The sequence below is a fragment of the Macrotis lagotis genome, chromosome 3, assembly GCF_037893015.1.
Source record: "Macrotis lagotis isolate mMagLag1 chromosome 3, bilby.v1.9.chrom.fasta, whole genome shotgun sequence".
NCBI lineage: Eukaryota > Metazoa > Chordata > Mammalia > Peramelemorphia > Peramelidae > Macrotis > Macrotis lagotis.
This window is the reverse complement of record NC_133660.1, coordinates 229500956-229524487: the sequence shown is the minus strand read 5'-3', so window position 1 is coordinate 229524487 and position 23532 is coordinate 229500956. Positions and strand designations below refer to the sequence as shown.

Sequence of the window (23532 nt, the reverse complement as noted above, 5' to 3'; positions counted from 1 at the left end):
CAAAGAAATTGAATAATTTCCCTAAGGTCTCATACACTCCAAGCCACTAAGCTAGGATGAGATACTGGTTACTTGGAGCACAGTTTCACTTCTCACACCTACTTGGACTGCCATAAACAACCCTCCTCTGGACATGCTTCAGTATGCCAGGTAATTAGATGGCATGATGGTAGAACTCCGGCCCCGAAGTCAGTAGGACCTGAGTTCAAATCCAGATTTGGGGCCCTTTCTAGCTGTGTGACTTTGGACAAGTCTCTTAACACTGATTGCCTTGCTATCTCCAGTTATCCTGATTCATATCTGGCCACTGGACTCAGATAACTCTGGAGGAGAAAGTGAGGCTGGTAGCATAACACAACACCCCCTCACTCAAATTCAATTCATATGCTTGTCATGGCATCACCTCCCAGATTCAGTCTTCTTCAAGAATGAAAAACAAACATCATCATCATCATCATCATCATCATCATCATCATCATCATCATCATCATCATCTACAAAGTGCAATGCTCTGACTGCCACCAAAACACTGGAAAGGTGAAATTGGGCTTGATTCTGAGGACAGATGATATAAATTTATCACCCTCCTCTCAGTTAGAAATGAGGGATGGATGACAAGCAAGAAATGTCACTGTCAACTGCAGTTATGGTGCCAGTAGGTTTTGTTTCACTGTTTTGCTTTGTTCAAGGGAGAGTTTAGAGGGAGGGGCAGGGAGAATGAAGTGTATGCCAGGAAATGAGTGGGGTAAACACCAAGAAGCATCAATAAAGCTTTTGGGAAAAGATCAATGTAGCATCTTTGTGTCTGCAGAAAGAGAAGTAGTAGAAAGTGATGCAAAGTGGCTAATAGTTAGATTTCTACTAATGATCATCTGAAAAAAAAAATCCCAACAACCTGCTTAGGCCAGCTTCTGTTTCCATTAGGGCTTGGCAGGAATCTGCTAATTGCCAATCCAAGGCAGTCAATTAAGCTAAGGTCATATCAGGAGAACAGACAAAAGCCCACTATAAATAAATAAGACCTTCTTCAAGAGCTCCCAGTAATTGAGGACCCAGCTCAGCAAAAAGGTGTGGGAAGCAGACAATTTACCATTGCAGTTGCTTGCTAGGGTCAGCCAGAATAGCTACCAACAAGAATAACAAAGGACTGATCCAATCTCTTGTGTCCAGCACATACGGATGAAAAGGAGAATTTCACACTGACCTGCAGAGAGAATGCTATGTTTGTATTCTGCCACTGGCAGAGAACAGTTGTATTTGCACAAAGGAAGAAAAGGAAGGTTTCTCCATGTCCCAACTTAATGGAAAAAAAAATGAAGAAACTCTGGAAAAAGTGAAAGGTGTACATCAAAGAGAAAATTAAAACGATTAAGAAGGGGAAAAAAGAATCCTAATTGTGTCAGGAGATTGGAGAACAAGAAGATAACGAACAAGAAGAGGGTGGAAGGACATAGCTGGAGCTATGGAATAGCTTCCTATGGAGTTTCTTCCAAGTAGAAAGCAATGCAGATATGAATCCATAGATATCCCTGGGAGAGAAATCAGCTTTCAGTCAATCAACATGTATTTATTAAGTACCTGTTACATACTGGGAAATATAGTGAGTGCTATGAATAAAAATGCAAAATCAAAACAAAACAAAAACTGATCCTCACTCTGGGGGAGTTTACATTCTAGCTGGGAGTGGTGGGAATGAGAGGAGATGAATAATGGTGGCTGATAGCTTTCTACTGGAGCGTTACCAAGGTGATTTGACCTAAACAATCAATAGAGAGGTCTGGTTTATTTCTAGACTCTATGATACAGAGCCTCCTGAGGTATGTTAGATCTGAAAGTCATTTAACTCATTCTAAGCGATTGACATAAGGGAAAATGATACCAAATTATTGAAAGGGATTTTGAAGTCCTAGACAAAACAAAGAAATTAAAACCCCCTGAAGATCTTGGTGGCAAGGATAGTATTTCAATCACTGTTGCACTTTTAAAGGATAAAGGTTTCTGAGTGACTCAGGTATGAGAAATGAATAACTGGTCAAAAATATGGTTTTCAGAGGACAGAATTTGGATTTCTGAACCAATATTTTAAAAATAGAAATGCTGGGCTCATGATCAGCAAAGAATGCATCTAAAAAGGGTTGATAATATATACATATATATATACATATATATATATATATATATATATATATACACACACATATTTGTAAAGAGTCTTTCAAAGCCAATTAAGAGAGCTTTAACCTGAAAATAGAAAGGGAGGGAAAGCAGTCCACATATGTTTGCTAAGCCACATCATAGAGAATAGCAGGTGCATTATAGGATGAAGAATTTAAGCAAATGGAGACAAAACATGAGAACAAAACTAGCAATAAAAACACATGGTCTTATATAACTATATAAAAATGCACAATGTATGGGTGATAAGGTAAACAAGGATCCTAACACTAACAGGTAAATTCCATCTCAAGGACTTGGCAGGATGGGGCTTGCCTGAGGATGCCATTCAATAGGCGCAGAACATAAGAAAATGACAAAGGAGTGGCATGGTTATATGAGGGAGTCCAGAAATCAGAGAGTAGAAGAGCATCTGGATGAGGATTAATGGAGGGAATAAGAGTGTCATGGGAATATGCTGCCTCTTGCCTGGACAATAAAAAATGGAAGGAATATTCAGGAAACAGATTGTAAACCTGGTGTGGAGGCATAATGTCATAGTAATGAGAGGATTTAGCCATCCTGAGAGCTGTTGGAACTCACTCTCTGCCAAAAACAGAACAGCTGAGAAATTCTTAGTTTGTCTTAATAATTCCATTCTTCAAAACAAAGAGGAAGCAATGAGGAGTACAGCTATTCTGGGCTGACTCTAACCAACAAGGAGGAATTGGATGATGTAATAGAAATGATTGTCCACATCAGGAGGGAGAGACTACCTATGAGAGAGGTGGGGAGTTAGACCAGGTCACAACATGAGGGGAGCTTAGTCAACTCACTCAAGAGATGCCTAGATGCAAGCAACCACCCAACAGTCTGAGGGTTCCATCAAGGAGGATGTGATGCTTTTCCTAATGGGGTTTCCTGACCTTGACTAGATTGAAGCACATCAGGCCTCATAGAATAGCTATATGGGCCACTCTTACAAGTCATGGAAGGCACAGAATCACTTTATTGATTAGAGTGATAGACTTTCAGTCAGGAAGACCTGAATTCAAACCTAGCCTTAGAAAATTATTAGCTAGTCTCAGTTTCCACATCTGATTAAAAAAAAGTAGAGGGGGAACAATAATAGCATCTACCTCCAAAGAAATTGCTGTGATAATCAAATGAGATCACACATGTAAAAAAGAATTGGTCCAGATCAAAAAGAATTTGTTTCCACTCGTAATAGTCCAGACTGAACTTTTGTAAACCAGAGGTTTAGTAGACCTAAAAAAGAAAGTTCTCAAGAATGAAATTTGAACACAAATATAAATCCTAAAAGGATGAGTTGTGTAAAGAGGTCAATATAAAAGCACAAAGAATTCATCAACCAACTTGGAGTTTTAAAATACACAGATAATAGCTAAATAATATTTGTATAGTGTTTTTACATTTACTGTGTTAGAATCTGTGATAGAAAAGAGGAGGAAAACCAGAAGTGGTTACATTTGTACTCTAGAATGGATTTGAAAGGGTTTGGAGGCAGGATACCTAGAATTTCATTATCTAAATCAGTGGTTCTCAAACTTTTGGTCTCAGGAAACTTATGGAGCATTCCTCAAAGAATTTTTGTTTATGTGGATTATATCTATATATCTATATATCTATATATCTATATATCTATATATATATCTATATCTATATATCTATATATATTTTGTACAATAGAAATGAAAATATCTTAGTATTATTATTTTTTTGCAAGGCAATGGGGTTAAGTGGCTTCCCCAGGGTCACACAGCGAGGTAATTAAGTGTCTGAGGTCAAATTTGAACTCAGGTATTCCTGACTCCAGGCTTGGTGCTCCACTGCACCACCTAGCTGTCCCCTTAGTATTATTTTGAAAATAGTTTTGACCTTGTGGACCTCCTGAAAGAGTCTCAGGGTCCCCTAAGGGTCTCCAGACTGAACTTTGTAAACCTTTAGTAGATCTAAAAAAGAAAGTTCTCAAGAATGAAATCTGAACACAAAAAAAAAAATTCTAAAAGGATGAGTTGTGTAAAGAGATCAATATGAAAGCACAAAGTATTCATCAACCAACTTTGAGTTTTAAAATACACAGATAGTAGCTAAATAATATTTATATAATGTTTTTACATCTGTAAAACACTTATTTTCCTATTTGATTTCCATAATAATTCTCTGAGATAAGGGCTATTATTATTCCTAACTTATAGATGAAGAAATTAAGGCTAAAAGGTTAAGTGACTTGCCCAGAAAGAAATAGGCAGTAAATATCAGACATAAAAGTTGAATTCAGGTCATTCAAAGAGCAGGAACGGGGTTTTTTAACCTTTCTTTGTATCCCCAGCACCTAGCACATAGTTGGCACAATAAATTCTTACTGACTTGCCAACTTGACTCTACGCACTTTGCCAAGCTGCCTCTTAGATAATCTCAGGGCATTTCAATAGAAGTATGGTAACCAGAACAAAAGAAATGGGAGCCCTGCTGACCTCATATCTGAAAAATTGTATTTACTTCTGAGCAACACATTTTAGGATATTGATGAGCTAAAGAGCCTTCAGAGGATGGTAAAGGATTGTGAGACAATGCCATAGCAGGATTGTCTGGAAGAACTCAAGATGTTTAGCCTGGAGAACAGGTGACGTGTGAACTGCCTTGAAGTAATGGAAGAACTGTCATATGGAAGGGGAATTAGGGTTATTCTGCTTAGCCCCAGAGGGGAAAAAACAAAAGCCATAGGTGTACATTGAAAAATAACAATAGTTATAGTAACTCACATTTACATAGTGCTTTAAGTTTTACACAACACTTTACAAATGCTATCTCATTAGATCCATATGACAACCCTGGGCAGTGGGTAATATTATTACCCTTATTTTACAAATAAGGAAATTGAGGTTGACAATGGTTACCCAGGGTCATACACTTAAAAAGTGTCTGAGACTGGATTTGAACCTGGATCTCCCTGATTTAACCAAATCCATTGTTTTAATCACTTTATCAGACGTTGTTAAAACACAGCTCCCAACACTCCAGGACTTGACCGGCATCAGTCAGAAATGTAATTGGAAAAATATTTAACAATATAAAAGTACAACAAAACATAGAAAAAGTTAATATGTGATTTTTCCAACTCAATATGCAGCCTGCAGAGATCCTTGGGTACAGTTTAGTGACTCTTCACACCCCCCCATTTTTATTTAAATTTAACATTCCTGAACTTTACAGTAAGAAAATAAAGCGATTTTAGGAAGGAATGAGTTCTAACAATGAGTGGAGGTAGTCGGGAAAGGGTTAGCATCAGAGAACCAGCAGTGGTAGGAATGCATGTTTAGCATCCAAATAGGGCAGCCTCTGCAGAGCATAGAGATGACGGGACAGGAGGCACAGTGAATTCAGGGAACAGACTGTGAAGGGCTTTCAACGCTACACTGAGTTTATTTTTCCCTAGAGGCAACAGGAGACCACTGAAAATTTGTGAGTAGGAAGTAAGTGACCTAGTTGGGTTTCTTCTCACTAGATGATTTTAAAGAAAAACTGGATGAGTAGTTTGATATGTGGTAGAGAGGTAGGGGTTGAACCAGATCAGCATTTCTTAACCCCTTGGGACCCGTGGAGAGATTTTAGGGGCTCCAAGCACTTGACCATAAAAATAAATCTCATTTTAATTTTCACTGATCTCTTTGATATCATGTTTTCAATAACCATGATTCAGAAAAGGGGTCCGTAGGCTTCAGCAGATTACCAAAGGGATCCATGACATGCTACCTCCCCCATAAAAAAGATGAGGTTCTGGACTAGATGACTTCTGCCATCTAACTCTGAGATTCTGTGAGTCTAGTGGTATAGAGGAAAGGGAAGAGAGGCAAAAGCAGTTTTAATAACCATTATTGCAAGAAGGGGGTCATGGGCTACAGCAGGTTAAAGAAGAGATCCACGAATATATACCTCCTCCCCTTCAGAAAAAGATGAGGTGCCTCTGGACTAGAAGACTTTGACATTTAACTATGAGATTCTATGATTCTAAAGGCATAAAGGAAGGGGGGAAGAGGGGAAAAAGAGAAAAGAGAAAAAAGTGAAATGTCATAGGAGTACTAGACTTGCAGCCCAAGAACCTGGGCTGAAATCCTATCTCTGGTATTTATTTCTGTGACCTTAGTTACCCTTCTTCTCTTCATGTTACTCATCTCAGCTGAACTAAATGATTTCTGAGATTCGACCCAGTTGTTTGAGAAATTAACAGTAAGAGGAATCTTTATATACATGTAGGTATATACATATGTATCTATACATGCAGAAAGTCTATACAAATATCTAAATCTAAGGAGAGGAAAGAACGGGCAAACTGGAAAGAAAGACCAACTAGTTGGACAGCTCGATTTTATTGTACACATCTTAAAATATATAATAGAGATCTGAAGTCTCATTTTCTTTTTCTGTCCAATTATGTGTATACAAATGTCCTTTCTCTTTGGTATCAAGTTCAGAATAAAAATTAAAATGTAATAAAAAGGAATGAACAACGAGAACTTGATTTACAGCATCCTCTTGTGCAGAGAGTCATTCTTTAAGAGATGCACCCAGTCTTATTAGATTGTAAACTCCTTGAGAGCAGAGACAGAACTTTATTCATCTTTGTTACTCATAGTATTTATGAACTGACATATACTTAATAAATACCATGCTGGGCTTTAGCACAGTGCCTAGCACATTTCCAGTCCCTAACAGAGGTCCTTGAACTGGGAGAGAATGGGGGGTGGGTGGGTGGGGATTGTTCTGATTTTAGGTCTCCAGATATGCAGTCTAAGGGGTCTGATAGCTGCAAGGCAAATAATGAAATTATACACTTAATTTCACATCAGAGGACCCAGGTTTGATCCGTGATCCACTTCTTACTGCCTGGTTGACTTGGGATAACTCACTTCTCCAAATGTCTTTCTTCATTTGTAAAATGAGGAACTTAATCAGTACTAAATACTGTGTTATCATGGTGTCAATTTATTTTTTTTTAAATCTCTGAAGTCAATCAAATGCAGTGTATCAAGAAGTTATGCCCCATTACCCAGAAAAATTCAATTTAAAAATAAATTCACCCCCAAAGCTCATAAAAGATATCCGATTCCCTTCACAATGTCTCTCCTAAAATGTGACTTATAAAATCTACCCAATACTAAGGAAGTAGTCTAACTAAAGAATTGGATTGTAGGGTCACCATCTCCCTCATTCTGGACATTGACTCTCAAAAGTCTAAGACTATATAGTTATAATTTAAGCTTGGAGTCCATTTAAAAATTCATATCTTTTTCTCATGAAAAAGTCAATCCACTTTCCCCATTTTATGAGATATTTTGCATTAATTATCATCTAATTTAATGTCTTTTAGGAAATTTGATCTTATATTACAAACTACTGATATTATGCTAAATCATGATATTCTCAATAAACATGTTAGCTATCCTTCCCAGTTTCATGTCTTCTGCAATAAACCTTCTATAATTTTGTCCAAATCACAGATGAAAATGTTAACTTAGTTCTCAATTCCCTGGTAACCATTTTTGTTCTTTTCTTCTCCATTTGAGGAGCATTCCATTGATAGAGAAAACAGGGGCAAAACAAAAGTTTAAAAATTCTACCTTCTTGATTGTCAAATATCATCATTGATCCTGACTAGTAGGGTTAGGATGATACTCTAAAGAGATCAAAGAAAAATGAAAAGGACCCAAAAAGGCAGAAATATTTGTAACAACTCAAAAAGAATGGAAATTAATGCAATACCTACCAATTGGGGACTGCTGAACAAATTATAATATATGAGTTTAATGGAATACTATTGTGCCATAAAAAATGACAAGAAACAGTTTCAAAGAAACCTGAGAAGATTTGTATGAATTGATGCAAAGTAAAGTAGATCATAAACAGAACAGTTTATACAATAACAATAAAATTATAAAAACAAACAACTTTAAAAGATTTAGGAACTCTAATCAATTCAACGATCAGCTAGGTTTCCAGGAAACTGATGATGAAGCATACTATTCATCTCCTAATAGAAAGCTGATAGACTCAAGAGAATGAGACATAGTTTTGGACAATGGGCATAATGGAATTTATTTTGCTCAACTCTGCACATTTGTTACAAGGGTTTTACTTCTACTTTTTTTCAATTTAAGGAAGTCAGAGGGAGAGAAAAATAAATGCTTGTTAAATACAAATATAAAAAAATTACATTTAAAATTAACTAAACAAACTGCTCTGAATTGGTCTGAATCATTTGTGACAGCATCACTAGACTTATATCCTCCCAAGTTCCCCATCCCTCTGGAATCAACTTTCCCTCTTAGAGTCTGAGGTCATGAGATACTGTCTATCATATCCCTGAAGCCTGTGAAACCTTCTCTTCAATACAGGAGGGTATGGATCAGACTATGCCCAGTTTTCTTCTCTTATAAATATTGGAGTGGTCTCTATTTGCCAAGATTTTGGTCATTTCTACTCAGTCCCTTCTTGTTGGTCAGAATTATGTTCAGAATTACAATCCTCTTCATCACTTCCTCATCTTTGGAAGGCTGCAATTATAATTAAGGAAAGTCACGAATTTGTCAGCTGCTCTGTTTGGGGCAGAGTTCCAACAGATTGAATTCTCTCATCACAATTATGTCATGCCTCTCTGCCTACTCTGTGTCAGAAACTCATCTTTCATTTCCTCCTTCTGATCCACTTATCTGTAGTACATTCTCACCAAGGCAGAGCTGCTATTTCTCCTCCTTATTTTCATTCAAGTGTTTTCCATCATGTTTTCTGCAAAATGGAATTTTTTAATTTTTATAACATATATTGAGTATTACCATGACCACAACAGAAAACTCTCTGTGACAAAAAACACTGATGATAGGCCTCTTTCCCAGGACCCATACTTCACTGAGAAGATCTCTTTACAATCACTTAGAAGAGTCTCTCTAAAAGGACAATGATCAGTATTGGAAGGGATGTGGGAAATCTGGGACACTAATGCATTGCTGGTGGACCTGTGAGCTCATCCAACTTTTCTGGAGAGCTATTTGGAACTATGCCCAAAGGGCAACAAAAATGTGCATATCCTTTGATCCAGCAATACCACTACTGGGTCTATGCCCTGAAGAGATCATGAAAAAGGGTAAAAACATCACTTGTGCAAAAATATTCATAGCAGCCCTGTTTGTGGTGGTAAAGAATTAGAAATTAAGTAAATGTCCTTCAATTGGGGAATGGCTTAACAAACTGTGGTATATGTATGTCATGGAATACTATTGTTCCATTAGAAACCAGGAGGGATGGGAATTCAGGGAAGCCTGGAGGGATTTGCATGAACTGATGCTGAATGAGATGAGCAGAACCAGAAGAACACTGTCCACCCTAACAGCAACATGGGGGTGATGATCAACCTTAATGGACTTTCTCATTCCATCAGTGCAACAATCAGACACAATTTTGGGCTATCTGCAATGGAGAATACCATCTGTATCCAGAGACAGAATTGTGGAGTTTGAACAAAAACCAAAAACTTTCTTAAGGATATGATTTCTTTCTCATCGCATTCAACTTAGATCCATGGAAACAATATAAAGACTAACAGACTGCCTTCTGTGGGGCGTGGGGGAGGGAAGCAAGATTGGGGGAAAATCATAAAATTCAAAACAAATAAAATCTTAAAAAAAAAGTCATCTCTCTATCCCAAAGTCTATTCATCAAAGAAGAGCTCTCCTTTTTGGAAGATCTCTTCATTTTAGAGTCCACCCATCAGAAGGGATCTCTCTTTGGAAAGGATATTGTAGACCAGCCTCTCTTTGTGATCCAGGGCAATTTTTGGAGGAGAGTTCTATGTGTACAGAAATAGAAAAGCAGCTTCTCTCAGTGTCTCAGAAAAAAGAGTTCTATGGGTCAGTTAACTTTATAACATCAGATGAAAAAATATGACCCATGTTAGGGTCTATTCCGCAACTTTTCACTGTGAAGCTTTCCCTTTGCAGAATCATATTCTGATCAGTATTGGTATCTAGTGAGCAGAAGTTGAAATTATTCTCCACCCCAGAGAATCTCATCAATGAAGTGCTTTGCCTTTCTCATTAAACTAGGTTACTGGCTCTTCCCTATGGACACAAAATCCAAACATATGAACTTTGTGTTTGGAATTGGGGCAGTTTAGAATGAGCAATATCAAGGTCTGTGATTAAATAGCAGTATGAACACATGGTCGTTGGTAAGTCCAGAGTCAGTTTGTGCCTATTTTCAGTCTGTTTCCAGAATGTGGGTGAGGAAGAGAGTGAATCCAAATAGTTTGTGTAGGAATGGAACCTGAATTGCTGACTTTATTGAATTGGTTCCACTCTTCTCATTAGGCTCATATTTTCATTCCTAAGCAAGCTGACAGCAGACTGGTTGGACCTTTAAAAAGGTCCTTAAGTTCTTAAAAAAGAACTGAAGAAATAGTTTTATGGGGTTTTATCCAAGATAACATTTTAGAAGAACCTGTGAATTTTGTTTAATTTTCCATTTCTTTCTTGTCCAGTGTCCCCACTTCAGCTCATTTGCAGATGAGCTCACTGAATATGTGACCAAGAACATACTTGCCACACCCATCATGAATGGCAAAGATGTTGTTGCTGTAATCATGGCCATAAATAAAATCAATGGTCCATTTTTCACCAGTGAAGATCAAGATGTAAGTGTTGAAAAACATACTATCTCTGCATATGCTTCTGTGTTTGTTCTTAAATGTATGTGTTTGTGTATTTTATGTCTACTCTCTGCATATATATCTATATATGTGTCTGGATGTGTGTGCATAGTTACATGTATCTATGGCTTTGGTGTACCTACACATGCATACTCTACATATCTGTTTAGATATGTCTTTGTATATCTCCATACATTTGCACATCTCTGCTCACCCTTGCGTCTCTCTGTTGCTATCTATGTCCACACATATGTTAATGAAGTTCATTTATACTAATTTCTCTTAATCCTTGTTTTCTAGTTATTTTATTTCATGGTTGGTGGTATTCTATTCTCTTTTACTTCTCTTTCAGGAACTATAATGTTTATCTTGATAATTGCCCCTATGTCACAGCAACCTAATTTTACAATTCCTCAATCTCAAAAATTATGATTTCCTTCTCCATGCTTACTATCATGGGCACAACTGACTTCTCCATCTCTCCATTTCATTACTTCCAAAAGTCTAGACATTCATAGGATTGGAGCTTTAGAGCTACAAGGGATCTTAGATAAAATCCAACTCAATTTCCTCATTTAATAGATAGAGAAACTGAGGTTCAGAGAAGTGAAGAAATTTGATCAAGATTATACAGGTAACTAGTGACAGAGATGAAATTTGCTCCTGTCTTCTGACTCTAAATACAATGTTTTTCAGATACTATATTGAAATTCTACTCTCTGGCCACATCTTTATTATATTCTTCTGCTTCTCCCATTATATCACTCACATTAAACTTCCTTTTTGTCTTTATCTGAATTTTGTCCCTTATTTCATCTCAATCTCTTTGTCCCAGTTTGTCTTTCATACTCTTCCTTTCCTTTCCTGATGACTTATCAAGCATTATGGTTTATCTATCTAATTTTTCAGTAACTAACAGTCTAAGAAAATCTCTTGCTCTCCTGACCCAATGCCATTCCTCAACTCTGAATCCTGGCTAATTCCACTCTCCAATCTCTTCATTCCTGTGTCAAGGCTGCTGAATTTCAGTAGAGAAAGTCATGGAATCAAGCTAACTTTATGTACTACTGCACATTTCTTTTCATGCAGCTGAAATTCCTGAAATTCCCCTATGTCATTCTCCAGAGTCTCCATTTCTAACTTCTTTCTTCTCTCATCCAACTTCCCCCTTGTATTCCATAATTATAGCAGATGACCCCCCTTCTTACTTAACTGAGAAGACAGGTTATCTGATTTGAGGTCTATTAGCTACTTCAACCATTCATCAAAAAGTCTCAGAATCATCACTATTAGATTTCCTGAGACTCTATGAACCAATCATTCTCCTTGGGCAATTCAAACCTTGAAGATGAGCCCAGCTGTGTCCATGGTTTAAATACATTGTACTGGAGAGAACTGGATGCAACAACTCTCATCATTGTTCACTCTCTACTGATAGACATTGTTGGGAATATTAACAACTAGGCCATAATCACTTTCCTCCCCACCCTCAATATGAAGACTCCCCAACACATCAAGGGGAAGTTCAATAGTAAGCTTCTTGGTTATACAAGTTCCTAGTCTCAACATTCCCTCTCTGCTCTCACTCTGAATTTTTATCTGGAACACACACTTTCCTGAAGTTTTTGCTTTACCTGCCATACTCAGCTTTAATGCAATACCATGATAGAGCCTAATATGGAGAAGCACTTAACATTGAATATTTAGGCCATACATTTACTACAACTTCTGTCTTTCCTTCCACCTTAAAAATCAAAATGTAATGGTCTGGAATACAATAAACCAGAGATTCTTATTCTTTTTTTAATTTATGTCATGGATCACCCCCACCTTTGCCAATCTAGAAAAGCCTCTATAGGGGACAGCTAGGTGTCACAGTTGAATAGAGCACCAGCCCTGGAGTCAGGAGGACTTGAGTTCCAATTCTGCCTCAGAAATTCATTACCCAACTGTGTGACCTTGGGCAAGTCACTTAACCAAATTGCCTTGCAAAAACTAAAAAAGAAAAAAAAAGAAAAGCCTCTATCTTTGTGGGGAGAGGGAGGATTATGTTTACTTTTGCAATAAGACTATTGTAGTAATGTGAAAAAATAAATTAATTTTTGAAAATTCTGTTTTTGAATGCAGAAAGTAAAATAGGTAGGATTACAAAAGAAACCAATTGCAGTAAAATGTATAGTTATAAAACTTTTTAAAGAAGTTCATGGAGCCTAACTTAAGAAGCTCTGTTCTAAAGATTGAAATTAGCTGCTACCTTTTGAGGCCTTGCCTACATTGGGGGGGGAGGGGAACTTTCCTATGTGTATAGCAACATGTCTTTCCCTCTCTCTGTTCAGAGGCATCTAAATCTCTTGAAAATCCTCTTTCTTTCTATTCCCAGAAAAGTAGGCATTTCTCCCAATTTTTTTACCTACATCCTTCTATCTTATTTGGATACCATTTTTGTATTGCTTCCATGCAATATTCCCATTTCCTCTCCCAAAGACTCTGGTCATGTGAATTCTACCTTCACAGCATCAGAAATTGTGCTCTCCAAAAGACTATCAGTAAGCTCCTAACTGTTAAATTCAATAGTCTTTTTTTAAATCTCCCCCTCCCCTTAACTTCTGTGCAACTTTTAAAAATTAATTTATTTTTTTCACATTACCACAATAGGCTTGTTGCAAAAGTAAACATAATTTCCCCCCTTCCCCCACAAAGACAGAAACCTCAAAGAAAAATAAAGTTGAGAGAAAAAAACCGTGCTTCAGTCTATATTCAGATACCATCAGCTCTGTCTTTGGGATGGATTGCATTCTAAGGAGACTGTGCAACTTTTAGCAGTAGAGTTATATTCCTCCTTCAGTATATACTCTATGTCCTGGGCTTCAGAGATTCTACTATCTTCTCTTTTCTTCCTTGTTCCTATAACCACTTCTCTGTGTCCTATATTGATTCCTCATTGTCTCTCTGCCCCCTTTATACATATGTTCCCCAAGAAGTCTGTCCTTAATTATCCTCTCTTTGCAATCAATCTCTCCCTTTGCAATGTTGCTCATGTCTATGATTTCATCTACTGCCTCTATGAAAATGATTTCCAAATTGATATCTCTAACCTTGACCTCTCTTCTGAGTCCCAGATCTGTATCTTGAGAAACAGTATGGTGTATTGGACAAAGGCCTGAATTTTAGTCAGAAAGATCCGAGCTCAAATCCTGCTTCAGACTTTACTAGTTATGTAACCTTCAGCATTAATTAGTCACTTGACCTCTCTGGACTTCAGTTTTCCTCTTTGTAAAACGAAGGGCTTGAACTGGGCTTAGATGCCCACCAGTTCTAAATCTATGATCTAATGAATTTCAACTCTCTATAAGATGATTGGTGGTGTCCCATCCACATCTCAAATTCAACAAGTCCAAAACTGAGTTCATGATCTTTTCCCAGAAACCTGACCTCTCTTTCTATCTGTGACACCACAATTCATCCAGTATCCTTTGTCTGAAACCCTGAAATTATCTCTGACTCTTCTATCTTCTTGCCTTACACTAAATTGCCAAATCCTGTTGATTCCATTTCTTGTATGCCTCCCCCCACTTGCACACTGATTTCCCTTTGCTACCATCTTAGCATTCTTGTGCTGTCATACCAGCTTTCTCAAGTCACTACATATTTCTAGGCTTTTCTCATACTACTCTTCCCCAGTCATTCTATAATCCAGTCAAACTGGAAAATTCCCTGCCTACCAAACATACTCCACACTCTCCTGCCTGTTTCTTTGTTTTTACTGTTCTCTCTGCTTGGAATGGATTCCTTTTCTGGTTTTCCCTATTGAGTTTCTTTCCATCCTTGCAAGTTCTATTCAAATTCTTTATCCTCATGTAGTTTTCCCTGATTTGTAATGACATAACTTCCCCCTTGAACCTCACACATTTTTTTCAAACCTTCCAAATGAATTTATTATGTAAGATTTGGTATAATATCACTCTATGCTTATGTTTGATCCCCTGGCTAGATCATAATCTCCACAAAAGCAGAGAATGTGTCTCTTCTAAGCTTTACATTTCTTGCAGTTCCCTAGCAGGTGCTTAATATAGATTATTTACACATTGAATGAATGACTGAATGGATGGAATGCACAGATCCCTCTGGGTATCTTGATAAGCATGAACTGTACCTGTGTCTCTTTTACACACATAAATGAGTGTATATTTATGTTTGTAAGGATAGATAAATATGCATATGTGTGTCTGCCTACTTGTGTCTGTATAAGGTAACAAAAAGGGTTTATAGGCATCAAAAGTAGTGCCCTGGTCTTGGAGTCACAAACTTGTACTTCCATTTAACATTTCTGTGACCCTGAAAAATGTCACTTTGCCTCAGTTTCCTAATCTATAAAATGGGGATAATAATCTCCTGCCTAGCTCAGAAAGAGTAGTAGTAAAAATCAAATGAGATTGCTTTGAAAATGCTTTGAAAACTGTAATGCATTGTCCAGATGGGAGAGCTTATTATTTTCTGTGCATCTCCAAACAAGTCTACATATTTCCATGTATCTATCTCTTTATGTATTTGCATCTAAACTGTGTTGTGAATTCTCCACACAGTGTTATTTTCTTACCAGCTTCAGATTTCCAGTTAACCCTAGATTTCATGGTGTGGATGGATTACCTTTTAGTTACAGAATCTACATCATTCCTGGGGACAAAAGGCAGTCCCAGATTCCAGATGACCTTAAAACCAAGACTACTATCTCATTATTAATTTTTTTCTACTATATAATGAAGAGATGTGGAAGAATTATGTCATAAAAATATCAACTCTTAGGGAATAAAACTAGGAGCAACAGATGGAAGATACGGGAGGCAGATTTCATCTCAGTGTAAGGGGAAAAAATTTCTTCACAATTACAACTCTTCAGAAGTCTGCCTCAGGAGATAATGGTCTCCCTATCACTAGATTACAATTTCTAGGATTTAGGAGTTCATTAAATTCATTAAATTAAAAGTTCATTAAAGATCAACAGCCCCCTCGTGTGAGAGATTTAACAGGTTTAGAAGTGAATTGCCAGGGTCACTTAGTAATAGTTATACTTCAATACCAAAGAAGACTCTGACATCGAAGAAGTGATGTGAAGACTTGCATATAAGATTCTATTGTCACTATCCCATGATATTCCATCCCTTAAGTAGAAGATAACAGACCTAAAAATTAAACCAGTTTCATTGGACTCCAAATCGGACAATCATTTAGTTCTCCTTTCAGCTCTAGGATTCAGTAGCCTAGAAAGTTTGTTAAAAGCATCACAATGAGCAAAAAAAATCCCTTTCTAACACCAAATAGCTCTTATAAATAAGGGTGGGACTAAAATCATCCTACCCCATTTTAGTTCTGATACCTTAACTTTTGTTGGTCAGTCATTTCAGTCATGTCTGAGTCTTCACAGGGTTTTTCTTGGTAAAGATACTGGAATGGTTTGCCATTTCCTTCTCTAGCTCATTTCACAGGTGAGAAAACTGAGCCAAATAGAGATAAGTGACTTGCCTGGGTCATGGAGCTATTAAGAATCTGAGCTCAGATTTGAATTCAGCAAATTGAGTCTTTTTGACTTCAGATCTAATGTTCTATCCACTGGGCCACTTCGCTGCCCATACCATAACTAGGTGAGATTATATCTTAAGCAACCAGTCAAAAGACCTCAGCATAAAAAAATCTTTGAAAGCCATTGGGTGATGTCAAATGATGCCAGATGAGATCTGTTCCAATTGGCAGGTGATTGTATTATGCCATCTGGATCCAGTATCAAGGCATTAAGTTAACTGGAATAGGAAGGAATTCTAGAAATTGGGGCATATGACTTGCCAGTACACCTCTGAGGAGCAAAGGCCTGAGATGTGGCAAAGAAGAAAAGCTAAGGAGGGTCATCAACTCCTTAGGCATCTCAGAGCAGAAGACCCAAGAGAAAGTTGGCTTTTCCCCTCACTTCTCCTCATTTATCCCCAGACACTGTAATATAATATATTGTTTCATAACCCAAACATTCCCAGCAAACTGAATTTTACCTCATTCATAAAGAGACCAAAGGTTACCTAGAAATAGCTATAAATGTAAAGTTAGGCAAAAAGCCTAAATGTTAGGAATTCTCCTAATTGGAGGCTCAAAGTGATTATAATTGAACTTATTTTTTTTTTATCTAAAAAAACTTCCTAAAACTGAAGAAGGAACTGTGGATGACCTTGTTGTTTTTCAGTCATTTCAGTCATGTCTGATTCTGCGACTCCATTTTTGGATTTTCTTGGAAAAAAGAGTGGAGTGCTATTTCCCACTCTAGCTAGTTTACCGCTGAGGACACTGAATCAAATGCAAGTCAAAAGCCTTGCCCAGGGTCATACAATTAGCAAATAGCTGAGGCCAGATTTGAACTCACCAAGTGAAATTTGAAACTACTTAGATGCCCTATGCGGATGTTAAGGATTATTATATTGCTCTCCTGATGGTAAATCAGCTAATCAATGTAAAAGAGAGAGAGAGAGAGAGGGAGAGAGAGAGAGAGAGAGAGGAGAGAGAGTAACAAAAGTAAACAATGGGAACTCAGGAATATAAAGATAACATTTCCCTTACAAAATATCCTTCATTGTTTGGATATGTTGGATTCTTTTTAAGGACAATTAACTCCTCATAATGGCCCATTGAATCATGAGATATTGTTTCATACATGAATTTAGAATCATTCAAATTAAATGACAAAGGTAAAATCTTATCTTCCTTTTGGATAAGTATAATAGATTTTTACAAAATGATCTGTAAAGTTCTATTGTAATATCTTTTATAATTTTCATATTTTTAAAAAAATCATTTTTCAGGTTTTCTTGAAGTATCTGAATTTTGCCACCTTAAATCTAAAAATCTATCATTTGAGCTATCTGCACAACTGTGAGACTCGAAGAGGCCAGGTAATGAAATGATTGAGGGGACTCATATCCCACTCCTTACCTTCTTCCAGCCAACCCAGCTTCTCCCTTCAACAACTCTGAAAGAGTACTGACTCTCTGTGTCCCTTTCCCTCTCTCTCCTCTACATCTCTCTGGCTCTGTCCCTCTTTCTCCTTGTTCTGCCTCTCTTCTCTAAATCTCTTTGTCTCTGACTCTTTGTACCCACCCCCCCACCCCGTTCTCCCTTGTCTCTTCCCCCTACCCATCCTGATACTTGCAGGATCCTCCTCCAGCACTATTCTCCCAAGAGGGAGAAGGGGGAATGTTTTTAACAACGTATCCAAGCATGTCAGCACTTTAGAGAAGAATGACTTCAATGGGACGCAGGTCTCTTGTTGAAGGATCAGATCCCATACCTGACTGTCCAGGGTGTAGAGGAGAGAAAGAGAAAATCTCAAGTTACAGAGGACTATTAATATACCTTTTATATCTCAAGTGGAGTGGAAACTCACTGAGAGCAGGCTTCTCTTCTCTCTCTCCCAGAGATGGAGCTCTCCATGGTTCCAGCCGGGTTCTGCTACTTGTTCATTTCCCCTAATTTGTAACCCCATGATAGGTAGGGCACAAAGAGATGCTCTGTGAAGGTGCATGGGTTCATTCGATTCATTTTCCAGCATAGCTCCCTCTTCTTCTTTGCTTTAGAAGCATTTCCCCTTATTTCCCATCTTCCCTCTCTTGCCAACAGCCCTGCCCTCATGATCAAGTAACTACACTTAACAGAAATGTGGGTGGCTGGAAGCATCATAGGACCAGCTGGGGTGTTTTTGTCCTCAGGTGCTGCTTTGGTCCGCCAACAAGGTATTTGAGGAACTTACAGACATTGAGAGACAGTTCCACAAGGCCTTTTACACAGTTCGAGCCTACCTAAACTGCGACCGCTACTCTGTGGGCCTTCTGGATATGACTAAGGAGAAGGTGAGTCACATAAGAACTGACAGAGCCACGATTTTCTCCAGCTATACATATGTCTCCTGCTGTCTTGGAGTCATACTCTTTTCCCAAGTCCCACACAGAGATCTGTCCAGTATTAACCATAATTTCTTCCTCTTCCCCACAGGAATTCTTTGATATATGGCCAGTGCTTATGGGAGAAGCTCAACCGTACTCAGGCCCCCGAACTCCTGATGGCCGAGTGAGTTACTGGGGTATTTCTGGTGGAGCCGTTGGTAGTTCTGATCTCCTTTACCTTAGAGAACTCTTTGTAGGGGGGGAGGAAAGAGAAGAGACCCAATCAAGGGTAGAAGCTGAGAGAGGTGACCCTAACCCTATGGGATCATGGTAGACTAAGAGTGAAGATGTGATTGGATGACTGAATTTGTGTGATTAGGAATGTCAGAATATGGATGTACAAGTGAAAGAGGATTTTCAGGTGGCTAAGCATATTTATAATTGCATTTGTTTCTCTGTGTGATTTATATATAATGTATATGTATGTATATATATATGCTGTTATGAATTGAATGTGAATAGATGTGTGTAAGTGTATTGTGTACGGCAAATCAGAGTACGTATGTACACTTGTGTTGGAGAGGGAGGCTGGAGGTGGGGAATAAACACACAAATGTACACAGATTCTCACAGATGTAAGATACATATTTATTTCCATCTGCATGTATTTGTATATCTCCATGTATGTGTGTGCTTATGAATGTGACTAAGTATTTGAGCATATGTATGTTTGGAGCAGAAAGATATAACAGGATGATCATGAAATTTTGCATTTGAGTTATAATTCTAGCTCAATTGGCCTAGCCAATTAACTTTCCCTCACTGGGCCTTGGTTTCTACCCCTCTAAAATGAGAGGACTGGACTAAATGACCTCTATAGTTCCTTCCAGCTTTATGATGTTCTGAGTGTATGTGGGTGCATGGCTTCCCTCATGGCTGTGATCCCAAGATAGGTCTACAACAACCTGTATCACTCACTGGGGCCCAGTAGAAAAGAAGTCCTTAGGAAGACATAACAATTTGGTGTCTTTTTTTTTAAAGGAAATCCAGTTTTACAAAGTAATTGACTATATCCTCCATGGCAAAGAAGATATTAAAGTCATCCCGTAAGTGAACAGGCCCCAAGGAAGTTTTTAGAGATACAAATTAAGGGGAAATACCACATAATGTACTCAGTATAATTTAGCATAATAGCATGTCACCAGAAACACAATGAAACAGTATAATATATACTGTAAGAGATTGCCTTGCACATTGTAGGCACTTGGTAAATGTTTATTTGTATTAATTGAATTCTATTGAATAGAAATGTAACACTAAGTGACACAAGTAAATATGAGAGGGAGATGATTTTCCTGAGAAAAGAAGTTTGAAGAATCCTTTCTTATGGAATCTCTCTCTGTGTCTGTCTGTCTGTCTTCTGTCTGTCTGTCTCTTTCTCTCTCTCATACACACACACACACACACACACACACACACCACCACCACCACCACCACCACCACCACCACCACCTCCAGTACCCATTGATGAAGAAACTATATGGAACATTTGGAGTGATAAAGACACCAAGGGAATTCTCCTGATTCTTGATCCCTCAGGTCAAAAATATCCCTAGATTTCACTTAATTTTCCTCATTGACCCATTAGAAATCTATTCAAGAACAGAGAAATGGAAAGTGCCCCAGAAAGGGAATGAGACCATAACTAGTCCCAGACCACTCACTCACTGCTTGTGTGACTTTTGATAAGTCAATTAAATTTGATAAGTCAATTAAATAAATATTTATTAAGTCCTATGATGTGCAAAGCTTTTAGGGGCATAAGATGATACATAATGGAATGCAACTTCTCAAGGTGATAGTCTAATAAGATAGACAAATGTGCAAATAACTATAATATAAGAAAATGTGGTAAGAGCAAAGGAAGGGGTCCTAGAAAAATACTAGAAGGAAATTGAGGAAGAAAAATAAATGTGAACTTGGGTAAAGGGGAAAAAATATTAGGTGTGTGGTAAGGTAAACAAGAAAAAAACAGAAGGAGGAGTTAGTGAAGTAAGAGAACTGTGTGATTACAGGACACTGTCATGGAAGCCAAGGTAGAAATGGTATCAAGAAGTTAAGGGCAGGGGGCAGCTAGGTGGCACAGTGGATAGATCACTGGCCTTGGAGTCAGGAGTACCTGAGTTCAAATCCAGCCTCAGACATTTAATAATTACCTAGCTGTGTGGCCTTGGGCAAGCCACTTAACCCCATTGCCTTGAAAAATCTAAAAAAACAAAAACATAAGTTAAGGGCAGTCAACAGTATCAGAGGCCACAGAACAGTGAAGGAGAATGACAGAAAGAAATCCATTTATAGACATCATTGAGGACCTTGGTGAATTCAATCTCAGTAGAGTGTTGAAAATGGAAGACAACATGAGGAGTTAAGAACTGAATAAATAATGAAGAAGTGGAGGCAGTGAGTTTGGACAGATGGATGGATAGACAATTAGTGAGGAAGGAGAAAGGGGAGGAAGGGAGGAAGGAGAGAGAGAGAGAGAGAGAGAGAGAGAGAGAGAGAGAGAGAGAGAGAGAGAGAGAGAGAGAAGAAGAAGAAGAAGAAGAAGAAGAAGAAGAAGAAGAAGAAGAAGAAGAAGAAGAAGAGGAGGAGGAGGAGGAGGAGAGAGTGTTGGGGAATCAATTAAAGCTGAATAAAAGACTTACCATGCAGGAGGAAATTCTAAATTCTTTCAACTTTTAGTTTGTAAAGTAAAGATATATGCCCATACAGTATAATATAGGATGTGAAAGAACTTTGGAAATTTTAATTCACTGAACATATGGGAGAAGGTGTTTTGTTGCTATTTTGAATCTCTGTTCTAATTTTGCATGGTTGTGTGACCCTTGGCAAATCCCTTAACCTCCCACTGTTCTAGGTAGCTCTCTAAAAAATACTGCATTAGTAGAGGGAATTTCTTTACCTGGGAATTACCAATTCCAATGAAATCTCTAGTCTCTACATACACACATAAATAAATATGTGTGTTTGCACATGCAAGCACTATGTCATCTTGGAATTAATAAGGTCCACATGCTTTCTCATTTCGAAAATTATCTTCCATCTAAGGCTCTCATGGTCTTTCCAGAATTTGGAAAAGTAGAATATACGCTCTGTACCTATCCCCATCTCCCTTAAGCATATGCCTGATTCAATCTTATCTTCTCAAAGATTCTAGACTTCAGAATGCTCATTTTTTTACCTCAGATTCAGCTCCTATGTCCCGTTGTTATTTTCCTACACAAACACCAAAGCCTCCAGCTCTTCTATAGCCTTTTATCTTAATTGGACATGTATGTGCAACTCATGTGAGCCATATGTGAACCAGAACCTTCAATCCCATGTGACTCCATGACCTTCATAACCCATGTTATGCCACCAAACCTACCTGGTCTTCTCCCTAGGACTGGTTCTAGTATGATTCATAAGAAAACTGGCCAATTTGCCCATTTCAATCCAAAAGATCTAGAAAATAAAACATTTGACTGGAGCTGAACTCAGATCCTCCCACAATCTAGTCCTATTTCATAGTTGTTGGCTAAGTCATCCATGTCATTAAAACATGCATAACCAGTCAACTTCCCCTGAATCTCTCTCTCTCTCTCTCTCTCTCTCTCTCTCTCTCTCTCTCTCTCTCTCTCTCTCTCCATTGCCATCATGTGGAGCTTCCATACATACACACATATGTATGTATGTATGTGCTTGTGTATGTGTGAATATGTGTGTGAGTGATTCTAAATACAGGTATTCTGATAAATGGACTTCACTGAGTATTCTGCATTTTTCTCTCCCCCAGAACTCCCCCAGCAGATCATTGGGCACTGGTCAGTGGCCTCCCAACCTACGTAGCAGAAAGTGGCTTTGTAAGTCCTTTTGGTGATTCTAATGCTTGTTAGAGACTTGAGGCTGATACATATGGTAGACTCCTGGCACTTATGCTCAGCTATTTAAAAACATAGCCATCTTTCCTCATCCTTCCCACCCCCACCTTGGGTTTAGTGAATATATTTGTTTATGCCCATCCATCCATTTAGAGGCATGATTGTGTACGAGGTTGTAGGTCAAGTAACTCTTTGAAATTCCATCTGATGCTGTAGCTGCTTCAAGAGAAATTATTTTTCTGATCCTTCCCTAGATCTGTAACATTATGAATGCCCCTGCAGATGAGATGTTTCAGTTTCAGGTGAGTATTTGTCTGTTTATTGATAAGAATTGTCTTTTGTTTGAGGAAAAAAATACTTCTGTTCAAATATGATGCACACAAAATTGTCTCTGTCTGGGTGGCAAGCCAGTGACGTCAATACTTCCTGTGTGACAAACTCAGAAATAAAGGCCCCAAATATTTGATCATTCCTTCTTTTTGTCTTCATTTAGGAAGGGTCACTAGATGACTCTGGATGGATTATAAAAAACGTCCTCTCCATGCCCATAGTCAACAAAAAAGAGGAGATTGTTGGTGTTGCTACTTTTTACAACAGAAAAGATGGGAAACCCTTTGATGAGCAAGATGAAGTCCTTATGGAGGTAAAAACTGTCCTGAGTATGTTAACAGAACATTGTAAACTGAAGTGTCCTGAGCCCAAGAATGGACTTTCAGGAATCAGAATTCTGGAAATGAGAACAGGAAGTTATAGGTCAATGTCTGATGGGTATGGGATTAAACTTTTGGGAGATAAAGTGTTCTGGGGATATGGGAACACA

At 38.0% G+C, this 23532-nt stretch overlaps 1 protein-coding gene across 2 annotated transcripts in view; it reads left to right on the top strand.

The window, feature by feature from the left end:
• Nucleotides 1–23532, top strand: part of PDE6B (phosphodiesterase 6B) — an 85652-nt gene that overhangs the window by 22102 nt on the left and 40018 nt on the right. For both annotated transcript variants that reach the window (XM_074227525.1, XM_074227524.1), the window contains exons 2-9: nt 10709–10861; nt 17716–17805; nt 18619–18759; nt 18902–18976; nt 19834–19898; nt 22628–22694; nt 22967–23014; nt 23206–23355. In XM_074227525.1, coding sequence (XP_074083626.1) covers nt 10709–10861; nt 17716–17805; nt 18619–18759; nt 18902–18976; nt 19834–19898; nt 22628–22694; nt 22967–23014; nt 23206–23355 — 789 coding nt within the window. The remainder of the gene's footprint in view (nt 1–10708; nt 10862–17715; nt 17806–18618; nt 18760–18901; nt 18977–19833; nt 19899–22627; nt 22695–22966; nt 23015–23205; nt 23356–23532) is intronic.